This window comes from Heptranchias perlo, chromosome 2 (genome assembly GCF_035084215.1).
Source record: "Heptranchias perlo isolate sHepPer1 chromosome 2, sHepPer1.hap1, whole genome shotgun sequence".
Classification (NCBI taxonomy): Eukaryota; Metazoa; Chordata; class Chondrichthyes; order Hexanchiformes; family Hexanchidae; genus Heptranchias; species Heptranchias perlo.
Window position 1 is genome coordinate 168,419,979 of NC_090326.1, and position 20,959 is coordinate 168,440,937.

Genomic DNA, 20,959 nt, shown 5'->3' on the forward strand with positions numbered 1-20,959 from the left:
TGCCCTAAACAGTTTGGGCAATGAACTCCTTTTTTTCTTTTGAAGTGCAATTACTGTTAATGTTGGTGACGATCCGGATTCTTTCCCCTCAGTCTGGTTCAGTAAAAACTGAAGTCGAATACATTTTAAAGTTCATCACAACTTTAATAGCAGGGTTCTTAGTCTGCAGCATTGATTTGGACTCCTGATAGAGTCCCTCTATGCTGGCAGAGCAAGAACAAGAAACATACAGAAATCCACACGTTTTTATACAAATCAATAGGGGTTGGAACATACTTAACGAGGGTCAACACCAATCATAAGCCGGGCATAGGTTGCCATGCGAGGTTACATTATTTCCGGCCAATCATAAATCGTCCATGTGCTGATCATGCTGCTGTTAGACATCAAAGGGGATACTTCCTCACCTTCCAACTTGGAATGTTCTTTTCTGTTCCTTATCTCCCAACCTGGAATGTCTTTCAACTTTGGCTAAGCTCGTTACCTATATTGATCTGCCATAAACATGGAGACATTCAGACCAGTCCTTGAATCACATCAAAGACTCTACATTGCTGAGACAATGCAAACCTGCTGACTACGCAAACATATGGCCCAGCAGGAGGGCCAGGCCACCTGTATCAATCTCAATTACTAACTAATTAACCCTTTCTAACCATTTTGCATTCTGCTTCTTTGCCACGTAGGCATCTTAATATTTTACCAAAAACTGACCACGTAGGGATTCTCATTGGCATATTAGTCACCTTGTGTAGTTTAAACCGGATAAATGTGGAGGAGCTGTGGGATGCATCTGTTAGTGCACAGATGAGGTCTAAGTCATAACCCAAAGAGGTTACTCGCCATTTCTATCATCTACGTATCTCAGGTGCACCAGTGGACATCACAGCACTGAGTGTAAGTGCACTGATGTCACCCTATCTACAGTGCGACAACCCACAGAAAACCTACTGGTCCATCAGTCGAATAAAATGCCTCCCATTTAATTCAAACTGGTGCATGGCACAGCTCAATAAAGATAATCTTTTGACCCAAATACAGTGGATGATCTCTTAAGATTCTGGTAGTTGATTAGATTGTTGTCAGTCGGGTCTTTGTGATTCAGCACTGTGCATTTGAAGTACTTCTCTCTGGCCCTCTTCCTGCATCCCAAGCTGCTCAGCCAACCCGATCAAGTGACTGAACAGCTCCAAAGCTTGTTGCAATGCCTCTGGAAACAGCCAACTCGAGGGATGTGACAGCAGTCGAGGTTGCAGAGCTTTCCCTCCTCAGGTCCCACCCCCTATTGCTCTGTCAAGATTGGGCACATCTGTGGGGAGTAGTGGGAATGAATCCACGTCCTGTGTTTGTGCATTTCTAACCAAACAACTGGTCCCTCATCCTGTAAATGTCTTTCATTAAACCGAGGCCCCGTCTGCCCCCTTAGATGGACGTAAAAGATCCTGTGGCACTATTTTGAAGAAGAGCAGGGGAGTTCTCTCCGGTGTCCTGGCCAATATTTATCTCTTGACCAACATCACTTAAAGTATATAATTCAATTAAAAAAAACAGATGATCGAGTCATTTATCTCATTGCTGTTTGTGGGATCTTGCTGTGCGCAAGTTGGCTGCACGTATCCTACATTACAACAGTGACTACACTTCAAAACTACTTCATTGGCTGTAAAGCGCTTTGGGATGACCTGTGGTCGTGAAAGGCACTATATAAATGCAAGTCTTTCTTTCTTGATGCACTTCAATTGCTGCTAGAAGTTGGCTCACTATGTCAGCACTGATGTGAAGTTTCTGCAATCCCTGACTTTCCTCTTTACTTTTCCCTTGTGCACTCGCCACCGACTGGGCATTTTAGCTTTGCTCATGAAATCAGTCATGGCCTAAATCAGTCATGGCCTAGATCAGTAGGGCCCAAGGCCTGCCCATCAGTAGATTTAGTTAGTCAGTATCACCCTCTGTCCCAGAGTGGAACCTAGGCCCAACTGCCTCGTGGCTTCAGCCAGTTGCAGAAGATGATCAGTCGTACAATAATGGGAATATGGAAAGCAATGAGTGGAATAACCAAATGAGACCTTAACACAGGGAATTATGGATCCATTATATGTCTGTAGTAGATGTATACATTGAGTATATCTTTATATAAGGGTTCACAAATCAGGCTAACTGAAACAAGTTAGTATGTCCCTATGCTACAGGGTGAAGAGGCACCCTGCTGTTTTCTGCATAGCATGTCCCCCATCTTTCCTAGCCCGTTTCAAGGAGCTGTCCAGTGTTTGCTTGTCTCCTCCACCAGGAGGGGAAACCTTGGTCACCAAGCTTAGTTTGTGCACATCTCTTGGCATGACCATAAGCCTGGCGTGTCCCCCAGCAACAGAGTCTGGGCTGTTGCTGAACAAGTAGGAAGTTTTTAATAAAATGTTGAAGCATTTGTTCTGGTCAAAGGGACTTGTACTTTATTGCTCTCCAAAGCATTTTGGGGACCAGTAAATTTGTCCGACCTTGTGTTGACCATGGATCAGAGGCAATAGAAACCCATACCATGGAATCTCAGATCAAACTGTCACTATCGTTCATTTAGAGATTTAAAATGGAGGGGGGAATGCTGGAAACCTAAAATTGCTGGAAATGCACAACCTTAAAGGGGAACGATAGGTTAATGTTTGTAGTCAGCACCCTTCTTCAGAGCGGCTGTCCGTTGTGACAAAGGGTCTACATCCAGAACATTGGCCTGTCTTCTATCGATGTTGACAGACCTGTTTTGTTCCCTGAATTTTCTGTTTCACGTTCGTTAACGGGCTGTTTCGAATAGTGCACGTATGCAGGGAACCTCAGAGAGGCGCTCACAACGGAATGCAGAAGGAAGCAAAGTGCATAGCACACAGGGAAAGTTGAGAGTGAGCCAGGAACACTGAGTCAGGGCACAGTGGGGCTGCAGCAATGGGAGCTTGCTATTGAGGGATTGAATACAAAACAGTAGTAGCCCTAAATTGTTGATTCATAGAATCATAGAACGCTTACAGCACAGAAGGAGGCCATTCGGCCCATCGAGCCCATGCTGGCTCTATGTAAGAGCAATCCAGCTAGTCCCATTCCCCTGCCTTATCCCCTGTAGTCCTGCAAATTTTTTTCTTCCAAGTACTTATCCAGTTTCCTTTTGAAAGTTGTTATTGAATCTATTTCCACCACCCTTTCAGGCAGTGAATTCCAGATTCTCACAATTAGCTGCATTAAAAAAAATCTCATCTCCCCTGTGGTTCTTTTGCCAATTATCTTAAATCTGTGTCTGCTGGTTACTGACCCTCCTGCCAGATTCAGAAACAGATTCAGCTAACCCACAGATCAGACTGCATGTGCCCGACAAAGGAAGACATTTACACCAGTCTAAAGACAATGACCATGGAAATGGATTGAATGTGATGGCTTCTCTTTGTTTAATTCTGGTCCCACAATAGGGTTTTGTGCAACTGATGCCTGCAGTCAATGAGATCTGAGCACTGATCATAACTGCACGTGCTCGCCATACACGATGATGCAGCACTGAATGATGGGTTCATGCCTGTGATTCCTAATCTTGGCTGTGTCATTGGGGGGAGAAACTAGGAACAGGAGGAGGCCATTCAGCCCCTCAAGCCTGCTTCATCATTCTATATGATGATGGCTGATCTGTACCTCAACTCCATTTACCCACCTTATTACTTTGATACCCTTATCTAAAAATATCTGTCAATCTCAGTCTTCAAAATTTCAATTGGTCCCCAGCATCCACAGCCTTTTGCGGGAGGGGGAAAGTGGAAGAGTTCCAGGTAGGTTGTTACATAAGGTTAAATCTCATGGGATCCAAGGTGAGGTAGCCAATTGGATACAAAATTGGCTTGACGACAGAAGACAGAGGGTGGTTGTCGAGGGTTGTTTTTCAAACTGGATGCCTATGTCCAGCGGTGTGCCTCAGGGATCGGTGCTGGGTCCGCTGTTATTTGTTATTTATATTAATGATTTGGATGAGAATTTAGGAGGCATGGTTAGTAAGTTTGCAGATGACACCAAGATTGGTGGCATTGTGGACAGTGAAGAAGGTTATCTAGGATTGCAACGGGATCTTGATAAATTGGGCCAGTGGGCCGATGAATGGCAGATGGAGTTTAATTTAGATAAATGTGAGGTGATGCATTTTGGTAGATCGAATCGGGCCAGGACCTACTCCGTTAATGGTAGGGCGTTGGGGAGAGTTATAGAACAAAGAGATCTAGGAGTACAGATTCATAGCTCCTTGAAAGTGGAGTCACAGGTGGATAGGGTGGTGAAGAAGGCATTCAGCATGCTTGGTTTCATTGGTCAGAACATTGAATGCAGGAGTTGGGATGTCTTGTTGAAGTTGTACAGGGCATTGGTGAGGCCACACTTGGAGTACTGTGTACAGTTCTGGTCACCCTATTATAGAAAGGATATTATTAAACTAGAAAGAGTGCAGAAAAGATTTACTAGGATGCTACCGGGACTTGATGGTTTGACTTACAGGGAGAGGTTAGACAGACTGGGACTTTATTCCCTGGAGAGTAGGAGGTTAAGGGGTGATCTTATAGAAGTCTATAAAATAATGAGGGGCATAGATAAGGTCGATAGTCAAAATCTTTTCCCAAAGGTAGGGGAGTCTATAACGAGGGGGCACAGATTTAAGGTGAGAGGGGAGAGATACAAAAGGATCCAGAGGGGCAATTTTTTCACTCAAAGGGTGGTGAGTGTCTGGAACGAGCTGCCAGAGGCAGTAGTAGAGGCGGGTACAATTTTGTCTTTTAAAAAGCATTTGGACAGTTACATGGGGAAGATGGGTATCGAGGGATATGGGCCAAGTGCAGGCAATTGGGACTAGCTTAGTGGTATAAACTGGGCGACATGGACATGTTGGGCCGAAGGGCCTGTTTCCATGTTGTAACTTCTATGATTCTATGATTCTATGATTTCCACTACCCTTTGTGGAAAAACTGCTCCCTGATTTCACTCTAGAATGGCCTAGCTCTAATGTTATGCCCCCATTGTTCTGAATTCCCCCACCAGAAGAAATAGTTTCTCTCTCTCTCCCTACCCTATCAAATCCTTTAATCATATTAAACACCTCAATTAGATCACCCTTCAATCTTCTAAACTCAAGGGAACAGATACCAAGTTTACGCAATCTGTCTTCATAATTGAACCCCTTACAAGCTCCAGTATCATTCTGGTAAATCTGCGCTGCACCCCCTCCGAGGTCAGTAAATCCTTCCTGAGGTGCCAAGATCTGAACGCAGTATCTCCAGATGGGGTTGACCAAGGCTTTGTACAACTGAAGCATCACTTCCTCACTTTTGTATCACAGCTCCCTTTGAGATAGAGCCCAACATTCCATTAGCCTTTAGGGGTTCTGACGAAGGGTCATCGACCTGGAACGTTAACTCTGTTTCTTTCTCCACAGATGCTACCTCACTTACTGAGTATTTCCAGCATTTTCTGATTTTATTCCATTACCCTTTTTGATTACATTTTGCATTAGGTGCTGTTGCCGCAGGGGACATTTACACATTTCAGGTTGAGGTACCCGGGGAGCAGTGATCAGAGACCTGTGACCTCCATGTGCTGCTTTCTCGTATTTATCTTTGCACGATCTCACCAAATGCAGTATTACTGCTCCTAGCTTAGAACTAGCTCGGTAGAGCTCGACGTAGAGCAGAGAAATTAGTAGTGGAAAAGACTGGAAGGCACGTTGTCTCGAATTGAGGGAGCTAACAAAGTGGAGTAGTTTGGGAAGAAAACTTTGCGGGGGAGGGGTGTGCAGAAGTAATCTGGTTAAATAAGAGGGTAGCCCTGAAGATATTTGGAAATGAGAATTGGCATCTTGAAGTTGATTTGATTTGTAAGATAGGTACTGATTAGGAAGGGCATTCAGTCCACATTGGCTCGCCCATCCAGAGAGAATCTACTATTTTTCTTCCACCCTCGCCTTCCACTATAGGACCCAACTGTTTTTATTCATTGGGAGGTAAGAAACTCAATGGGGTAAAGGAGAAAAGAGATCTCGGAATGCAGATATACAACGCACAAGTTGATATGGCCATAAAGAGTGCAAACAAAGTGCTAGGATTCATTTCTGAAGGAATAGAATACAAAAGCAGGGAGGTAATGTTAAACTTGTATAGAACCTTGGTTAGACCAAACTTTGCGTTCTGTGGGCAGTTCTGTTCTCCATGCTACAAAAAAGAGTATTGAAGCACTGGAGACAGTGCAAAAAAGATTTACAAGGATGTTACCAGAATCGAGATGATGCAACTCTCTGGAAAGATTGAGCAGGCTGGGGCTCTTTTCTCTGATAAAGAGAAAGAGGAAACCTGATAGAGGTCTTTAAAATTATGAAGGGGTTCGATAGGATGCATGTGGAGAAACTGTTTCCACTTGTGGTTGAATCCAGAATAAGGGGGCATTAATATAAGATAATCATTAATGGATCAAATGAAGAATTTGGGAGGAATTTCTTTACCCAGAGAGTGGTGAGAATGTGGACCTTGCTGCTACATGGAGTGGTTGAAGCAGATAGCATTGATGCATTTAAGGGGAGGCTTGATGTATACATGAGGGAGAAGTGAATAGAGGAATATAGGGCCGGGTGGGATTATGCTGTAGATTTTTATGTATATAATTCCAGTGTTGTACCTGCACTGCTCTGCCCAGAAGTCGATTCCATGTGTTGATCTATTCCCTTGAATATAGAAATGCCGGTGATGGACTGGGGTTGACAATTGTAAACAATTTTACAACACCAAGTTATAGTCCAGCAATTTTATTTTAAATTCACAAGCTTTCGGAGGCTTCCTCCTTCGTCAGGTGAACGAAGCCTCCGAAAGCTTGTGAATTTAAAATAAAATTGCTGGACTATAACTTGGTGTTGTAAAATTGTTTACAATTGAATATAGAAGATTGAGGTGATCTAATTGAGGTGTTTAAGATGATCATGGGGACAAAACCTTAAAATCAGAACTTGGCCATTCAGGAGAGAAGTTAGAAAACACTTCTTCACGCAAAGGGTGGTTGAAGTGTGGAACTCTGTCCCACAAAAAACAGTAGATGCTAGCTCGATTTGTAATTTTAAACCTGAGATCGATAATACCTTTGGCTAGCAAAAATCTAAGGGTTATGGAACCAAGGTGGGTAAATGGAGTTAGGATACAGGTCAGCCATGATCTCATTGAATGGCGGAACAGGCTCGAGGGGCTGAATGGCCGACTCCCGTTCCTGTGTTCCTATCAAAGCAGTTGATAGTTTCTCTCGATCTACCCTATTTCCTCTGGTGGAGGAGTCCAGAACAAGGGGGCATAATCTTAAAATTAGAGCTAGGTCGTTCAGGGGTGATGTCGGGAAGCACTTCACACAAAGGGGAGTGGAAATCTGGAACTCTTTCCCCGCCCCCCCCCCCCCCCCCCCAAAAAAAGCAGTTGAGGCTGGGGGTCAGTTCTCTTTTTCTCTCTCGCTGAAGAAATTCCCAACGTCAGTCCTAAATTTGCCTTTTACAAGTCACTGGAGTACAAGGAACCACAGGAGTTTGGCGAGGAGTACTGAAGACCTCAGACCTTCAACTAATTGTTGAATGGGAGGGAATTCGGTTCTGCGTGTTTAGTTTTAAGTTAGGATCCGTGAAAAAGCGAGCCTCCGAACTGCAGATTTTCCCCACTTCATGTTCTAACGTCATCCTCAAGGAGTGTGTTTCTTCCTTACTCTCCTAAGATAACTTTTTTTATTCGTTCATGGGATGTGGGCGTCGCTGACGAGGCTGACATTTATTGCCCATCCCTAAGATGGTCTTGAGAGTCACCTATTCTGGTAACCTGCATTGGTAGATTTTTTTTCCACCTTCTCAGCTCGGAGAGATCTTAAAAATCTAAAATTGTGCAAAAGAAAAATGAAATCCAACTTTGTACTTATTCTTTTTCAAAAATGTTCCTTGTCCTGTCTGCAGTTATACCCTCTGCTCTCGCTTCCTCTCCACCCCCTTCTCCATGGCTCTTCTACATGAATGCAGCCCTACACACCCCAGTAAAGTTACATCTCAACTTGCTTATACATCCATGCTCATTCATGTTAAGCTCGCCAGTGTGTTTACTTGTGTGTGGTTGGACCCTCCACTCCCAATAACACACCTGTCAACAGGTACTGGACCTGATCACTTACTTGAATTTAAACTGAATAATCAAGCTGCTTCTCACTCGTCCACAGATACAATCCAGCTAGAATACCATTAAACCGGGAGCGTTCAAACTGCGCTCCCTTTTGCCAACTAGTAAGCGGTCCGAGACTTCCCTCAGCCCTCCCCAACGTCAAACCCACGAGCCCTAGTCCTCCCAACGCATGAAGCCCAGGCAATGCGGTCCTCTTTGCGCTTGTATTTCTTACTCGCTGCTTCATCCTGTTTGACTTTTGTGGGCCTGTGGGTTTGGAAAGGGCTCTTCTTATGATGCCTCATTGGGTGGATAAGCCCTAAATCAGAAGACCAAGATCTGTTAGGATTAGCAGCCTGAGAAAAAACGGAAATTAACGGTAAGAGGGATTTAAACTTTATATGTGGCCCACAAACTCCCATGGTGCACAGCTGAGTAGCCCACAGAGTCTCAAAGCTTGGACACTCCTGCATTATAACCTCAAGCAATCTTTTTCAAAAAAAATATATGCTGTATATCTTTTTTTGCCTCAAAGTTGGATTATTGTAGTAAAGTAGTATGTTTGGATGTGGTGCAAAAAATGTTGACTGGGTTTGTGAAATGGTTGCTGCTGTCTCCTCAGTGTAGTGCCTAGCATGATCTTCTGTTTCTATCTTTCAGTTTGATTCAAGCCCAGCAGATGTCAGAGGTCAATTGTGTTATCTCCAGTCTTTCCTCTTCTACTCACCCCAGAGCACTGATAGGGTTAGCATTTCTATTATACTGCTGTCTCCATGATATGCACAACGTGTCTCTGTAGAAAATCTCCAGGTTAGCAGCAATTACACAATAGGTTGGAGGCCAGTGTCGTCACTGCGCTTGTTTGAGCATTTTAATTACCAATACACTGCTCGCGGGGAGTGGGGGGGGGGGTTCGTGGAATCACATTGAAGCCAATAGTCTCCTTCAATTCATCATCCCATTATTGCACCAGTGACAGACCTGTAACTAGTCACCACAAGCAGACCAAGAGGACAAAATTTGTAATCCTACAGCTGGGTGTGAAGGGACGTGGTGTAAAAATTTCACACACTCACCATTATGCTTTACTCAAGTTCTAGTGACGCCATTGAGAGCGATACAGAACATTCTCCAACTTCTAATGGACACGGTGATGTATTATCAAGAGAAAAAGCAGATTTCCTGTGTTGTGGATTTTTTTTATTTCCCAAGTGTGCTAATATTCTACAAAACCCTGTACTGGGTGCTTGCGTTTGGTGTATTCTGACCGCTCTCCTCATTGCACGCTCTCCCTACAGTAACCCTGTGGTGGTGTATCTATAGGCCAGTCTGATGTGATGCGTCACTCTACCTGTGAGCGAGCAGCTTACGGAAGTGCTGTCCTCTCACAATCCTCTGTCCCACCCAAAGCATTGGGCATAGGAGGGTTGTTTGTTGGCGGTCTTGAGACAGAAAGATTTTCGTTTAAATAAACGCCTTATCACATCGCCATCAAACGCGTTACTTTTCCAGTACAGTTACTGTTGTGTAGGCAGGTGCAGCAGCATCCCACGAACAGCCACGAGATGAACAGCCCTGTTTTTGGGGGTTTTGGCCAGAGCCCCGGCAGAGCCAGGGGTATAGTAAACAAATTTTAACACTTGTTCCAAGCATCGACTCTACACACATTTTTACTTAAGAATGGTGCACTCTGGTCAATTTTGAACACTTTAGTACTGAACTATGCATAGAATTTTTTAGATGAAAAATCTAGGTAACATGAACATTTGGATTACTCCGTATTCGGCAGACCAACCAAACCATCACTTCCCCAAAAGCCATGTCAGTGGGCACTCTTCTCCCTCCATCATGTCACACCAGCACTTTCCTCCCCTTCCCAATTCATACTGGCACTCTCTTCCCCTACATTTCCCCCCCACGGAAATTTATTTCTGCACCCTGCTAAACATTTCCAATCTTCCTCTTGCTCTGAGAGATGAAATGCTGCTGTGCGTGGGAATTCTCGCCATACTTTTGCAAGATGAAGATTTGATATCCTGCACCCTATTACAGGAATCCCCATGCACAGCAGCCCTTCTTCCTAGGGAAGGAGTGAGAAAATACAGCCAAATGCGTACACTCCATGCACCTGGTTACGCCCGTTGGCGGAACTCCTCTTTGAATAGTACAGTGGGGCACTGAACCCCCAGGCGGGGGATGCGAGGTCTCATTCGAAAGTCGGCACGGTGATAATGTTACATTGAAGTGGCAGCCTAGATCACATGCTCTAGTCCTGGTGTGGGAGTCGCAACCTTCTGACCCAGAGGCGCAAGTGCTACCAACTGAGATTTACACCAGTCCCCTACTAAACTAACTTCTTCAAGTTACATTCAAACTACAGCACAGAAACAGGCTATTCAGCCCAACCGGTCTGTGCCGGTGTTTATGCTCCACACGAGCCTCCCTCCCTCCCTAGTTCATCGAACCCTATCAGGGTTTCTTCCCCCATGTGTTTATCTAGCTTCCTCTTAAAACAACTGGAACGTTTGCATGTGTGTGCACAACCAAATGGACTCTTGCTCTGAAGATGCTGGGCGGCAGCAGCAGTGCCAGCCTCAACCCACTGGGAGTGATGTTGGTATTTATACCCGGTGCCAGCCTCAACCCACTGGGAGTGATGTTGGTATTTATACCCATTGCCAGTCTCAACCCACTGGGAGTGATGTTGGTATTTATACCCAGTGCCAGCCTCAACCCACTGGGTGTAGTGAGCGCATTTAAACCCAGCAGTGACTGGCTCTGTCCTCCTGGGTGTTGGTATTTTATGCCTGGCAGTGACTTTCTACTCCCTGGGTGAAGTGCGGGTATTTTATACCCAGTGCTGGCTGTCGGTTATCTTGTGTTGGATTAATTTACCTTTTTCCGTTAGTTTCGGCAGACATGCTTCAGATTTTGACTCATAGAAACATAGAAAATTTACGGCACAGAAGGAGGCCTTTCGGCCCATCATGTCTGAGCCGGTAAAAATAGAGCTACCCAGCCTAATCCCACTTTCCAGCACTTGGTCCTTAGCCTTGTAGGTTACGGCACTTCAAGTGCATATCCAAGTACTCTTTAAATGTGATGAGGGTTTCTGCCTCTACCACCTTTTCATTCCCTGCAACAACTTAATCTCAGCAGACTTGTGTGAAAACCTGGTTGTATAATAGGCTAAGTAAATTAGAATTATCCGAAATATAAGTGGAAAAGGTTGGTAACGCACAGCAGGTCTGTCAACATCCGAAAAAGGAAAGGCAAGTTGGCGTAGAATGGAGACAGTCATTGCTGCATACTTAAGGTTCAACCCAAAATGTTAGCCTGTCTGTTTAGGTTGCTGGTGGACCCGCTGTGAATTTCCAGCCTTTCCTGTTATTATTTCAGGTAATCCAAATGCATTTATGCAATTATATCCCATATTTAAATATGTGATCAAATCACCAGAGTCAGGAAGCCCAGCGGTCTAATGGGAGGGGGGGGTGGGGGGGCGGTGCTGAGACCTTCTACACTCCCAGTCAGTGACTTTCCACGTCTGCACGTCTGTTTGATGTTAGCCAGCTCTTCGGTGAAGATGGGAGATGAGGACAGAAGCTCTCAGTGATCTGTCTTTTGAGACAGTGAAAGACATTTCTTGCCCATTCTCATTGACTGGAAGAATATGCACTGGGACGCTGGTCCTGAATGAGGGAAATTTATTAAGTAGTTTTTTTTTAATGTGCTGAGTCAGAATTCATGTGCGCATGCCCCCCACCAAAAAAAACCTTTGTCAATTCTTTAGCGAGGAATGCTATGACGTATTGGTGGGTTGAGATCAGGTTTAAAAGCAGTTTTGATTGTTTCGGAGTTAGAAACCTATTTATGAATTGCTCTTCTCCCTGATGCTGACAGGCATACTCCAAGCAAATAAAGTGAGTGTGCTCACCAGTCTCTCTGCCCAGGCAGCTTTCCATCCTTGCGCTGTGCACTGCTGCCGTCTATCACACCTTCTCATTACCTGTCTAATAAATGGAGCTCCAAGGGCTAGGTGTCTGACTTGTGGGGTCTCCTCTCTCCTGAGCATTAAATGGAAGTGATGCCAGTGGCCGCCCCATAATTTTAAGGTGCCTTGTGATTTTTTTTCTTCATAAGCCAATGTTCTTCCTCTAGAATCTTGCTAGGTTGCTGTTCAGTGGGCAATGCCAGCGCTCTGTTACCCCCTCTCCATCAGGGATCAGTGGGTAGTGATCAGGAACAGATTCGTTCTGGTATTTATCTGAATTTAGTTGACTTAAAATGCTGGATACATACAGAAATTGGGGAAGGATCTTCCACTGAGATTTGTTTGGATACAGGCAAATTTACATTCTTCCCCCACCCCTGAGGCTAATTGAAGCGCCCTTCTCGCTGCCCAGCTGAGAGCATTTAATTGAGCGCAGACCAAACCCTGGTCTCTGGCTCAATAACACAGCATGTGATGCACTTACACACCAAGCCATCCAGAGAGCTGGGTTTTAGAAATTGTTAGCACCTTTACTAACCAGTCCATTAGAAGTTGAAATAATTAATTGGTGTTTTTTGATTAACACAAGACCAGAGTGAGAAAAGGCCATTTAGCCCACACCACCCAGAGTCCCTGTCTGGTTATTATTGCATCACAGACTACACTGCACTTTTCTACCTACTGTGAAAAATTTAACAATTGTTGCTATTAAAATGTAAGATCTAAGGGTGTCCAGTTTTTCTTCTGTTCTCTTGTGCCCATGCCCAAGCCTGGCACTATCTGCAACTGGGAGATGACAGCCTGCTCCTTCTGATTTCTCCCTGGGTCAGTGTTGATCAGGGCCCATCCTTGAGATTGTGGTAACTTGGCAGAGCTGGGGGGTGAGGTGGGGGAAGTGAACCTTTGTGTATCCCTTTCTGTTGTCTATCCCTGATTCCATGTGTGTTTCTCTTTATCTATCTTTCTATCTATCTATCAATAAATTTTTAAAAACACATGTCTGACTTCGGTGTTAACCTTTGAGCAGAGAAGGTTGAGAGGGGATTTGGTAGAGGTATTCAAAATCATGAAGGGTCGAGACAGAGTAGATAGAGAGAAACTGTTCCCATTGGCGGATGGGTCAAGGACCAGAGGACATAGATTTAAGGTGATTGGCAAAAGAACCAAAGGTAACATGAGGAAAAACGCTTTTATACAGCGAGTGGTTATGATCTGGAATGCACTACCTGAGGGGGTGGTAGAGGCAGATTCAGTCGTGGCTTTCAAAAGGGAATTCAATAAGTAGTTGAAGGGAAAAAATTTGCAGGGCTATGGGGATAGGGTGGGGGAGTGGGACTAGCTGGATCGCTCTTAGAGAGCCAGCACAGACTTGATGGGCCAAATGGCCGCCTCCTGTGCTGTAACCTTTCTATAATTCTCTGTCTCTCCATTTCTGTGTGTATGTTTCTCTTTGTCTGTGTGTGTGTGCTCTCTCTGCCTCTCTCTAATGGTGGAGATTGAGGAGATTATTGTTTCTGTTTTAGATGCTGGTACTGACATGGGTCAGCTCCAAGCACACACTATGTAACTGAACAAGGGAGAGACGAGACACATTTTTATTAAAAAGTTGGTGCACATGTGCATAGTGGCCCCAGTCATACCAGGCTCATACATCCGCACACCTCTTCTGTTTTTTTTTTAAATACAACAATCGACGGCCAAACTTTTATTGTCCTATTTCCATTCCTCAGTTACCAGACAGCCATGTGCAAATCTCACCTGCCTGGTACAAAGCCAGGTGGATGGTGGCCTGCTTGTGAAATTAAAGGAAGCTAAACTTTTAACATGACACTGACTTGTTTACATAAGTATAAAAAATGCATAAACTCAGTCAGTATTTATATACCAAATTCACCTTCATGATATCGGTTTGAACTAGCCACTTATAATGGGTGGTGCTGTATGCTGAGACACCTGCGCGTGAAGCAGTGGGACATAAGGTTGATTTCCCCCATTTCTTGAGTTCCCAATCTCGGCTGTGCTGACACACAGGAAGCGGCCGTTTACTCAGCAGGAATCAGGCTGCACCCCGAAAGAGGGAGGAGCAATCTGAGGGAAGTAGCATAGCAAGAGCCTCGGGAACAGCACAAACTCCCACGCCCTCAGCCACATTCCGCACTAAAGTAGAAGACTTTGGGGGGACAACCTGCCCTTTGTTTTTGTAACCTCACACTTAGCAATTTTTTTTCCTGGAATTCTTTTGAAAAGGTGAGGAGAGTGATGCAGTAAACGTTATATCAAGGACCATGGGACAGAAAATGTCTTGCATTAAAAAAAATGTAAATTAGAAAATTACTTTTTCTTTTCTTTCCTTGTATAGAAATGATATCTACAATCACTTGGATAGAATTGATTCCAGTTTGGATAACCTACAGAACTTATTATCGGGACAGACTTTCAGCATGGAATCCAGCACACTCTTAGATGTGAGTTTGCTGCCTTTGTCTCCTGATTCTTCTGTTGTGAATTATGAACGTTGCAGGTTACTGGCGGGGAGGGGAGACGACTGCTTGCTGGAGTTCCGCAGGCCACAGCTGCCATCCAACACTTCCCCCATATGCCACCCTTCAATCCAGGTGTCAGCCGTGCCTCGGGTAGCACACGCGCCTCCGAGTCAGAAGGTCATGGGTTCAAGCCCTGCTCCGTGGATTTGAGCACATAACACAGGCTGACACTTCTGATGCAGTCCTGAGGGAGTGCTGCACTGTCGGAGGTGCCGTCTTTCAGATGAAACATTAAACCGAGGCCCAATCTGCCCTCTTAGAGGGATGTAAAAGATCCCACGGCACTATTCGAAGAAGAGCAGTGGAGTTCTCCCCTGTGTCCTGGCCTTAAAAAAAATTAACTGCTCATTATCTCAAGTTTGTGGGACCTTGCTGTGCGCAAATTGGCTGCCGCGTTTCCTCCATTACAAGAGTGACGACACGTCAAACATGCTTCGTTGGCTGTGAAGCACTTTGGGACGTCCTGAGATTGTGTAGGGCGCTATAGAAATGCAAACTCTTTCCTTTCCAGAAAGCGAGCGTCAGCAGACTGTTCAACTGTAGTGATATGAAATCCACAGCCCCGAAACCTGGTGTGCACACACGCGCATTTTCCAGAAAGGAAGAGTGATCAGGAGCGGGAATTTCACCCCCAACCCATTCTGTCGGGCGCTGAGGCCAATTGTAATACTCCCTCACCCATCCTAGTGGGGTGTGGGGGTTATAAAAGAAATAATGAACTTGCATCTATATAGTGCTTTTCATGACTTCAGACCGTTGGAAAGTATATCACCCTAATGAATACTTGTAAAGTGTAGTCATTGATGTTATGTAAGTAAATGTGGCAGCAAATTTGCATACAGTAGGGTCCCACAGACAGCAATGGGATGAGTGAATCTGTTTTTGGTGATGTCGGTTGAGGGGGGATTACAGTCTGACTTACAGTTAGAAATGGGGGAAATTATAATGGGGAACAAAGAAATGGCAGAACAATTAAACACATACTTTGGTTCTGTCTTCACAAAGGATGACACAAATAATCCCCCGGAAACGTTAAGGAACCAAGGGTCTAGTGAGAGGGCGGAACTGAAGGAAATCAGTATTAGTAAAAAAAAAGTGCTAGGGAAATTAATGGGCCTGATAATCTACATCCCAGAGTACTAAAGAAAGTGGCCCTGGAAATAGTGGATGCATTGGTGATCATCTTCCAAAATTCTATAGACTCTGGAACAGTTCCTACAGATTGGAGGGTGGCAAATGTAACCCCATTATTTAAAAAAGGAGGGAGAGAAAAAACAGGGAATTACAGGCCAGTTAGCCTAACATCAGTAGTGGGGAAAATGCTCGAGTCTATTACAAAGGATGTGATAACAGAACACTTGGAAGGCATTAACGGGATTAGACAGGATCTACAGGCATTTGGAGAGGCAGGGACTGATTAGGAACAGTCAGCATGGTTTTGTGAGAGGAAAATCATGTCTCTCGAATTTGATTGAGTTTTTTTGAAGGGGTAACCAAGAAGCTAGATGAGGGCTGTGCAGTAGACGTGGTCTATATGGACTTCAGCAAAGCCTTTGACAAGGTACCGCATGGTAGGTTGTTACATAAGGTTAAATCTCATGGGATCCAAGGAGAGGTAGCCAATTGGATACAAAATTGGATTGAAGACAGAAGACAGAGGGTGGTTGTAGAGGGTTGTTTTTCAAACTGGAGGTCTGTGACCAGCGGTGTGCCTCAGGGATCGGTGCTGGGTCCGCTGTTGTTTGTTGTTTGTTGTTTATATTAATGATTTGGATGAGAATTTAGGAGGCATGGTTAGTAAGTTTGCAGATGACACCAAGATTGGTGGCATTGTGGACAGTGAAGAAGGTTATCTAGGATTGCAACGGGACCTTGATAAATTGGGCCAGTGGGCCGATGAATGGCAGATGGAGTTTAATTTAGATAAATGTGAGGTGATGCATTTTGGTAGATCGAATCGGGCCAGGACCTACTCCGTTAATGGTAGGGCGTTGGGGAGAGTTATAGAACAAAGATCTAGGAGTACAGGTTCATAGCTCCTTGAAAGTGGAGTCACAGGTGGATAGGGTGGTGAAGAAGGCATTCAGCATGCTTGGTTTCATTGGTCAGAACATTGAATACAGGAGTTGGGATGTCTTGTTGAAGTTGTACAGGGCATTGGTGAGGCCACACTTGGAGTACTGTGTACAGTTCTGGTCACCCTATTATAGAAAGGATATTATTAAACTAGAAAGAGTGCAGAAAAGATTTACTAGGATGCTATTGGGACTTGATGGTTTGACTTATAGGGAGAGGTTGGATAGACTGAGACTTTTTTCCCCTGGAGAGTAGGAGGTTAAGGGGTGATCTTATAGAAGTCTATAAAATAATGAGGGGCATAGATAAGGTCGATGGTCAAAATCTTTTCCCAAAGGTAGGGGAGTCTATAACGAGGGGGCATAGATTTAAGGTGAGAGGGGAGAGATACAAAAGGGTCCAGAGGGGCAATTTTTTCACTCAAAGGGTGGTGAGTGTCTGGAACGAGCTGCTAGAGGCGGGTACAATTTTGTCTTTTAAAAAGCATTTGGACAGTTACATGGGTAAGATGGCTATAGAGGGATATGGGCCAAGTGCAGGCAATTGGGACTAGCTTAGTGGTATAAACTGGGCGACATGGACATATTGGGCCGAAGGGCCTGTTTCCGTGTTGTAAACTTCTATGATCTTCTATGATCTAGACAAAGTCAGCATAGGTTTCTGAAAAGGAAATCATGCTTAACAAATCTACTGGAGTTTTTTGAGGATGTAACTAGTAGAATAGATAGGGGAGAACCAGTGGATGTAGTGTACTTGGATTTTCAGAAGGCTTTTGGTAAGGTCCCACACAAGAGGTTAGTGTGCAAAATTAAAGCACATGGGATTGGGGGGGAATATACTGGCATGGATTGAGAATTGGTTGACAGACAGGATAGAGAGTAGGAATAAACGGGTCTTTTTCCGGGTGGCAGGCAGTGACTAGTGGGGTACCGCAGGGATCAGTGCTTGGGCCCCAGCTATTCACAATAAATATCAATGATTTGGATGAGGGAACTAAATGTAACATTTCCAAGTTTGCAGACAACACAAAGCTGGGCTGGAATGTGAGCTGTGAGGAGGATGCAAAGAGGCTCCAATGTGATTTAGACAAGTTGGGTGAGTGGGCAAGAACATGGCGGATGCAGTATAACGTGGATAAATGTGAGGTTATCCACTTTGGTTGTAAAAACAGAAAGACAGATTATTATTTGAATGGTGATAGATTGGGAAAAGGGGAGGTGCAACGAGACCTGGGTGTCCTTGTACACCAGTCGCAGAAAGCGAGCATTCAGGTGCAACAAGCAGTTAGGAAGGCGAATGGTATGTTGGCCTTCATTGCAAGAGGATTTGAGTACAGGAACAGGGATGTCTTACTGCAGTTGTACAGGGCCTTGGTGAGACCACATCTGGAGTATTGTGTGCAGTTTTGGTCTCCTTATCTGAGGAAGGATGTCCTTGCCATGGAGGGAGTGCAACAAAGGTTTACCAGACTGGTTCCTGGGATGGCAGGACTGACGTATGAGGAGAGATTGGGTCGACTAGGCCTATATTCACTAGAGTTTCGAAGAATGAGAGGTGATCTCATCGAAACATATAAAATTCTAACAGGACGAGACAGACTAGATACAGGGAGGATGTTCCCGATGGATGGGGAGTCCAGAACCCCAGGGGTCACAGTCTCAGGATACGGGGTATGCCATTTAGAACCGAGATGAGGAGAAATTTCTTCACTCAGAGGGTGGTGAACCTGTGGAATTCTCTACCACAGAAGGCAGTGGGGGCCCAGGCATTAGATGTATTCAAGAAGGAGACAGATAGATTTCTTAATGCTAAAGGGATCAAGGGATATGGGGAAAAAGCGGGAACAGGGTACTGAGTTAGACGATCAGCCATGATCATTTTGAATGGCGGAGCAGGCCCGAAGGGCCGAATGGCCTACTCTTGCTCCTATTTTCTATGTTTCTATATTGACCAGGACACTGAGAACTCCCCCGCTCTTCCAAAAAGTGACATGGGACCTTTTATGTCCACCTAAACTGGCAGACAGGGCCCCAGTTTAATGTCCCTTCCAAAAGGCGGCACCTCCAACAGTGCAGCACACCCTCACTACTGCCCTGGGAGTGTCAGCCTCAGTTTTGTGCTCAAGTCTCTGGAGTGGGACTCAAACCCATGACTTTCTGACTCAGGGGGGGAAATGCTACCCACTGAGCCAAGCTGAGACTGTAATTGGTTAATGCTGCTCAGACCAGGAACCAATCTGGGACCTTCTGGTCTGCACAACTCAGTTCCACACTGATCAGTACATTTACCAACTCAGCCCCTGGGTCAAACATCGACCATTTGGGAAGTTGAGAGAAGCACTCTGAAATCTTTCCAGTTCATTTTAAAGATTTTTCTTTTTTTTCCCCTTCATTTTCTATTTTCCTCTGAAGGCATTCTCTCTCGCCTGGGTACGGTTCCATATATACCTCCATCCCTCAGGTACCTCAGGCCAGTGGCCGTTGGCATCTTTGCTTGTGTTTTTTCCCTCTTTCCGCCCCCCCAGCCCCACCCTTTTTGCCAAAATTGCTGAGGCCATTAGCAGCACTCCTACTGCCACCCGAGCCGAGATCAGCTAAATCAGCACAGACTGTGGGGGTGCGGGGTAAAAAGGGGGCCTCTGGTCTGCATGGTACCATTACCCACTGAGCCATCGCTGGGGGTGGGGGGGGGGCATCTGCTCTTCCATGTTTACCCGTTAGTTTCTGCTGTACCAAAGACCCTTGCCTCCACCGCTCCAAAGATTCACCACCCTCTGAGTAAAGAAATGTTTCCTCATCTCGGTCCTAAATGGCCGACCCCTTACCTTGAGATTATGACCCCTAGATTTTTTCCTTCCTCTCCTACAGGTTATTGGGAGAGGGGTGCTGGTTCCCCTCTGCGAACTTTGCCAACTGGCCATTCCACCTGGACAGTGAAGGGCATGACCTCAGAGTTGAGCCCTGTCTCATCCTATCCAATCCCCATGTATGCACTTTTGTTGTTGGGTTTACTGAATCTGGAGTGCAAATAGTCTCTCCTCCCTCCCTAATCCAGGCGGTTCAAAGCCAGTCGGAGCACACCTGCTGTTGCCCCGGCTCAGACCAGCTAACTCAGTGTTGGAGGATCGGTTTTATTTATGGTCACCCATGACTTTGTTAGCTGTCGACTCGACTATTCCAATGTTCTGGCTGGCCTCCTACCTTGCATCCTCCGTAAACTTGAGCTCATCCAAAACTCTGCTGCCCCGTATCGTAACTCGCACCAAGTCCAGTTCACCCATTACCCCTGTGCTCACTGACCTACATTGGCTCCCGGTCCAGGAATGCCTCGATTTTTAAAATTCTCATCCTTGTTTTCAAATCCCTCCGTGACCTCGCCCCTCCCTATCTCTGTGACCTCCTCCAGCCCTACAACCCTCCGAGATCTCTGCGCTCCTCCAATTCTGGCCTCTTGCACATCCCAGATTTTAATCACTCCACCATTGGCGGCCGTGCCTTCAGCTGCCTAGGCCCTAAGCTCCGGAATTCCCTCCCTAAACCCCTCCCCCTCGCTACCTCTCCTCCTTTAAGACGCTCCTTAAAACCTACCTCTTTGACCAACCTGTTAGTCATCGTCGAAATATTTCCATATGTGGCTCGGTGTCAAATTCTGTTTGATAATCGCTCCTGTGAAGCACCTTGGGACATTTTACTACGTTAAAGGCGCTATATAAATGCAAGTTGTTGTTGTATGTTCTACCTATTCCTCAAAATCTGTAAGGTTCTTGAAACATTGAGGTCAAGCATTTATAAATTTGTTAAGCATACAGTATATGCAATAGTACTTAAACGGTCGTACTTTCAAACGCACGTACTTACAACTAACTGCATCTGATGGTTAGGGAATCATAACACATTACAGTTCTGAGCTCAGCAGATAGGTTGATCGAACCCTCCGAATCCATACTATCTGTACAAACTGCCACTATTTGTACATTTCTCTCACCCCAACTGCATTACAATTTGCATGTTTCTGCCTTGCACGATTATATAAAAAGTTCAAATACAGCTCCACATAAGGAGAATTTAATTGAACTGATTCCTTATCGATCATTCAGTTAATAAGCTGCTTTCCTTATTGAGCTTTTCTTCCGTTGGACGAACGAGATTAGTATAACTTCCTTTTTTTGCTATCTT

At 45.0% G+C, this 20,959-nt stretch overlaps 1 protein-coding gene across 4 annotated transcripts in view; it reads left to right on the top strand.

Annotated features, from left to right (window-relative positions):
* hsf1 (heat shock transcription factor 1) overlaps positions 1–20,959 on the top strand; it is a 91,827-nt gene that overhangs the window by 52,751 nt on the left and 18,117 nt on the right. For 3 of the 4 annotated variants that reach the window (XM_067968928.1, XM_067968937.1, XM_067968945.1), the window contains exons 10-11: positions 8,832–8,915; positions 14,525–14,630. In XM_067968928.1, coding sequence (XP_067825029.1) covers positions 8,832–8,915; positions 14,525–14,630 — 190 coding nt within the window. The remainder of the gene's footprint in view (positions 1–8,831; positions 8,916–14,524; positions 14,631–20,959) is intronic. The other variant, XM_067968955.1, reaches the window with a different exon arrangement.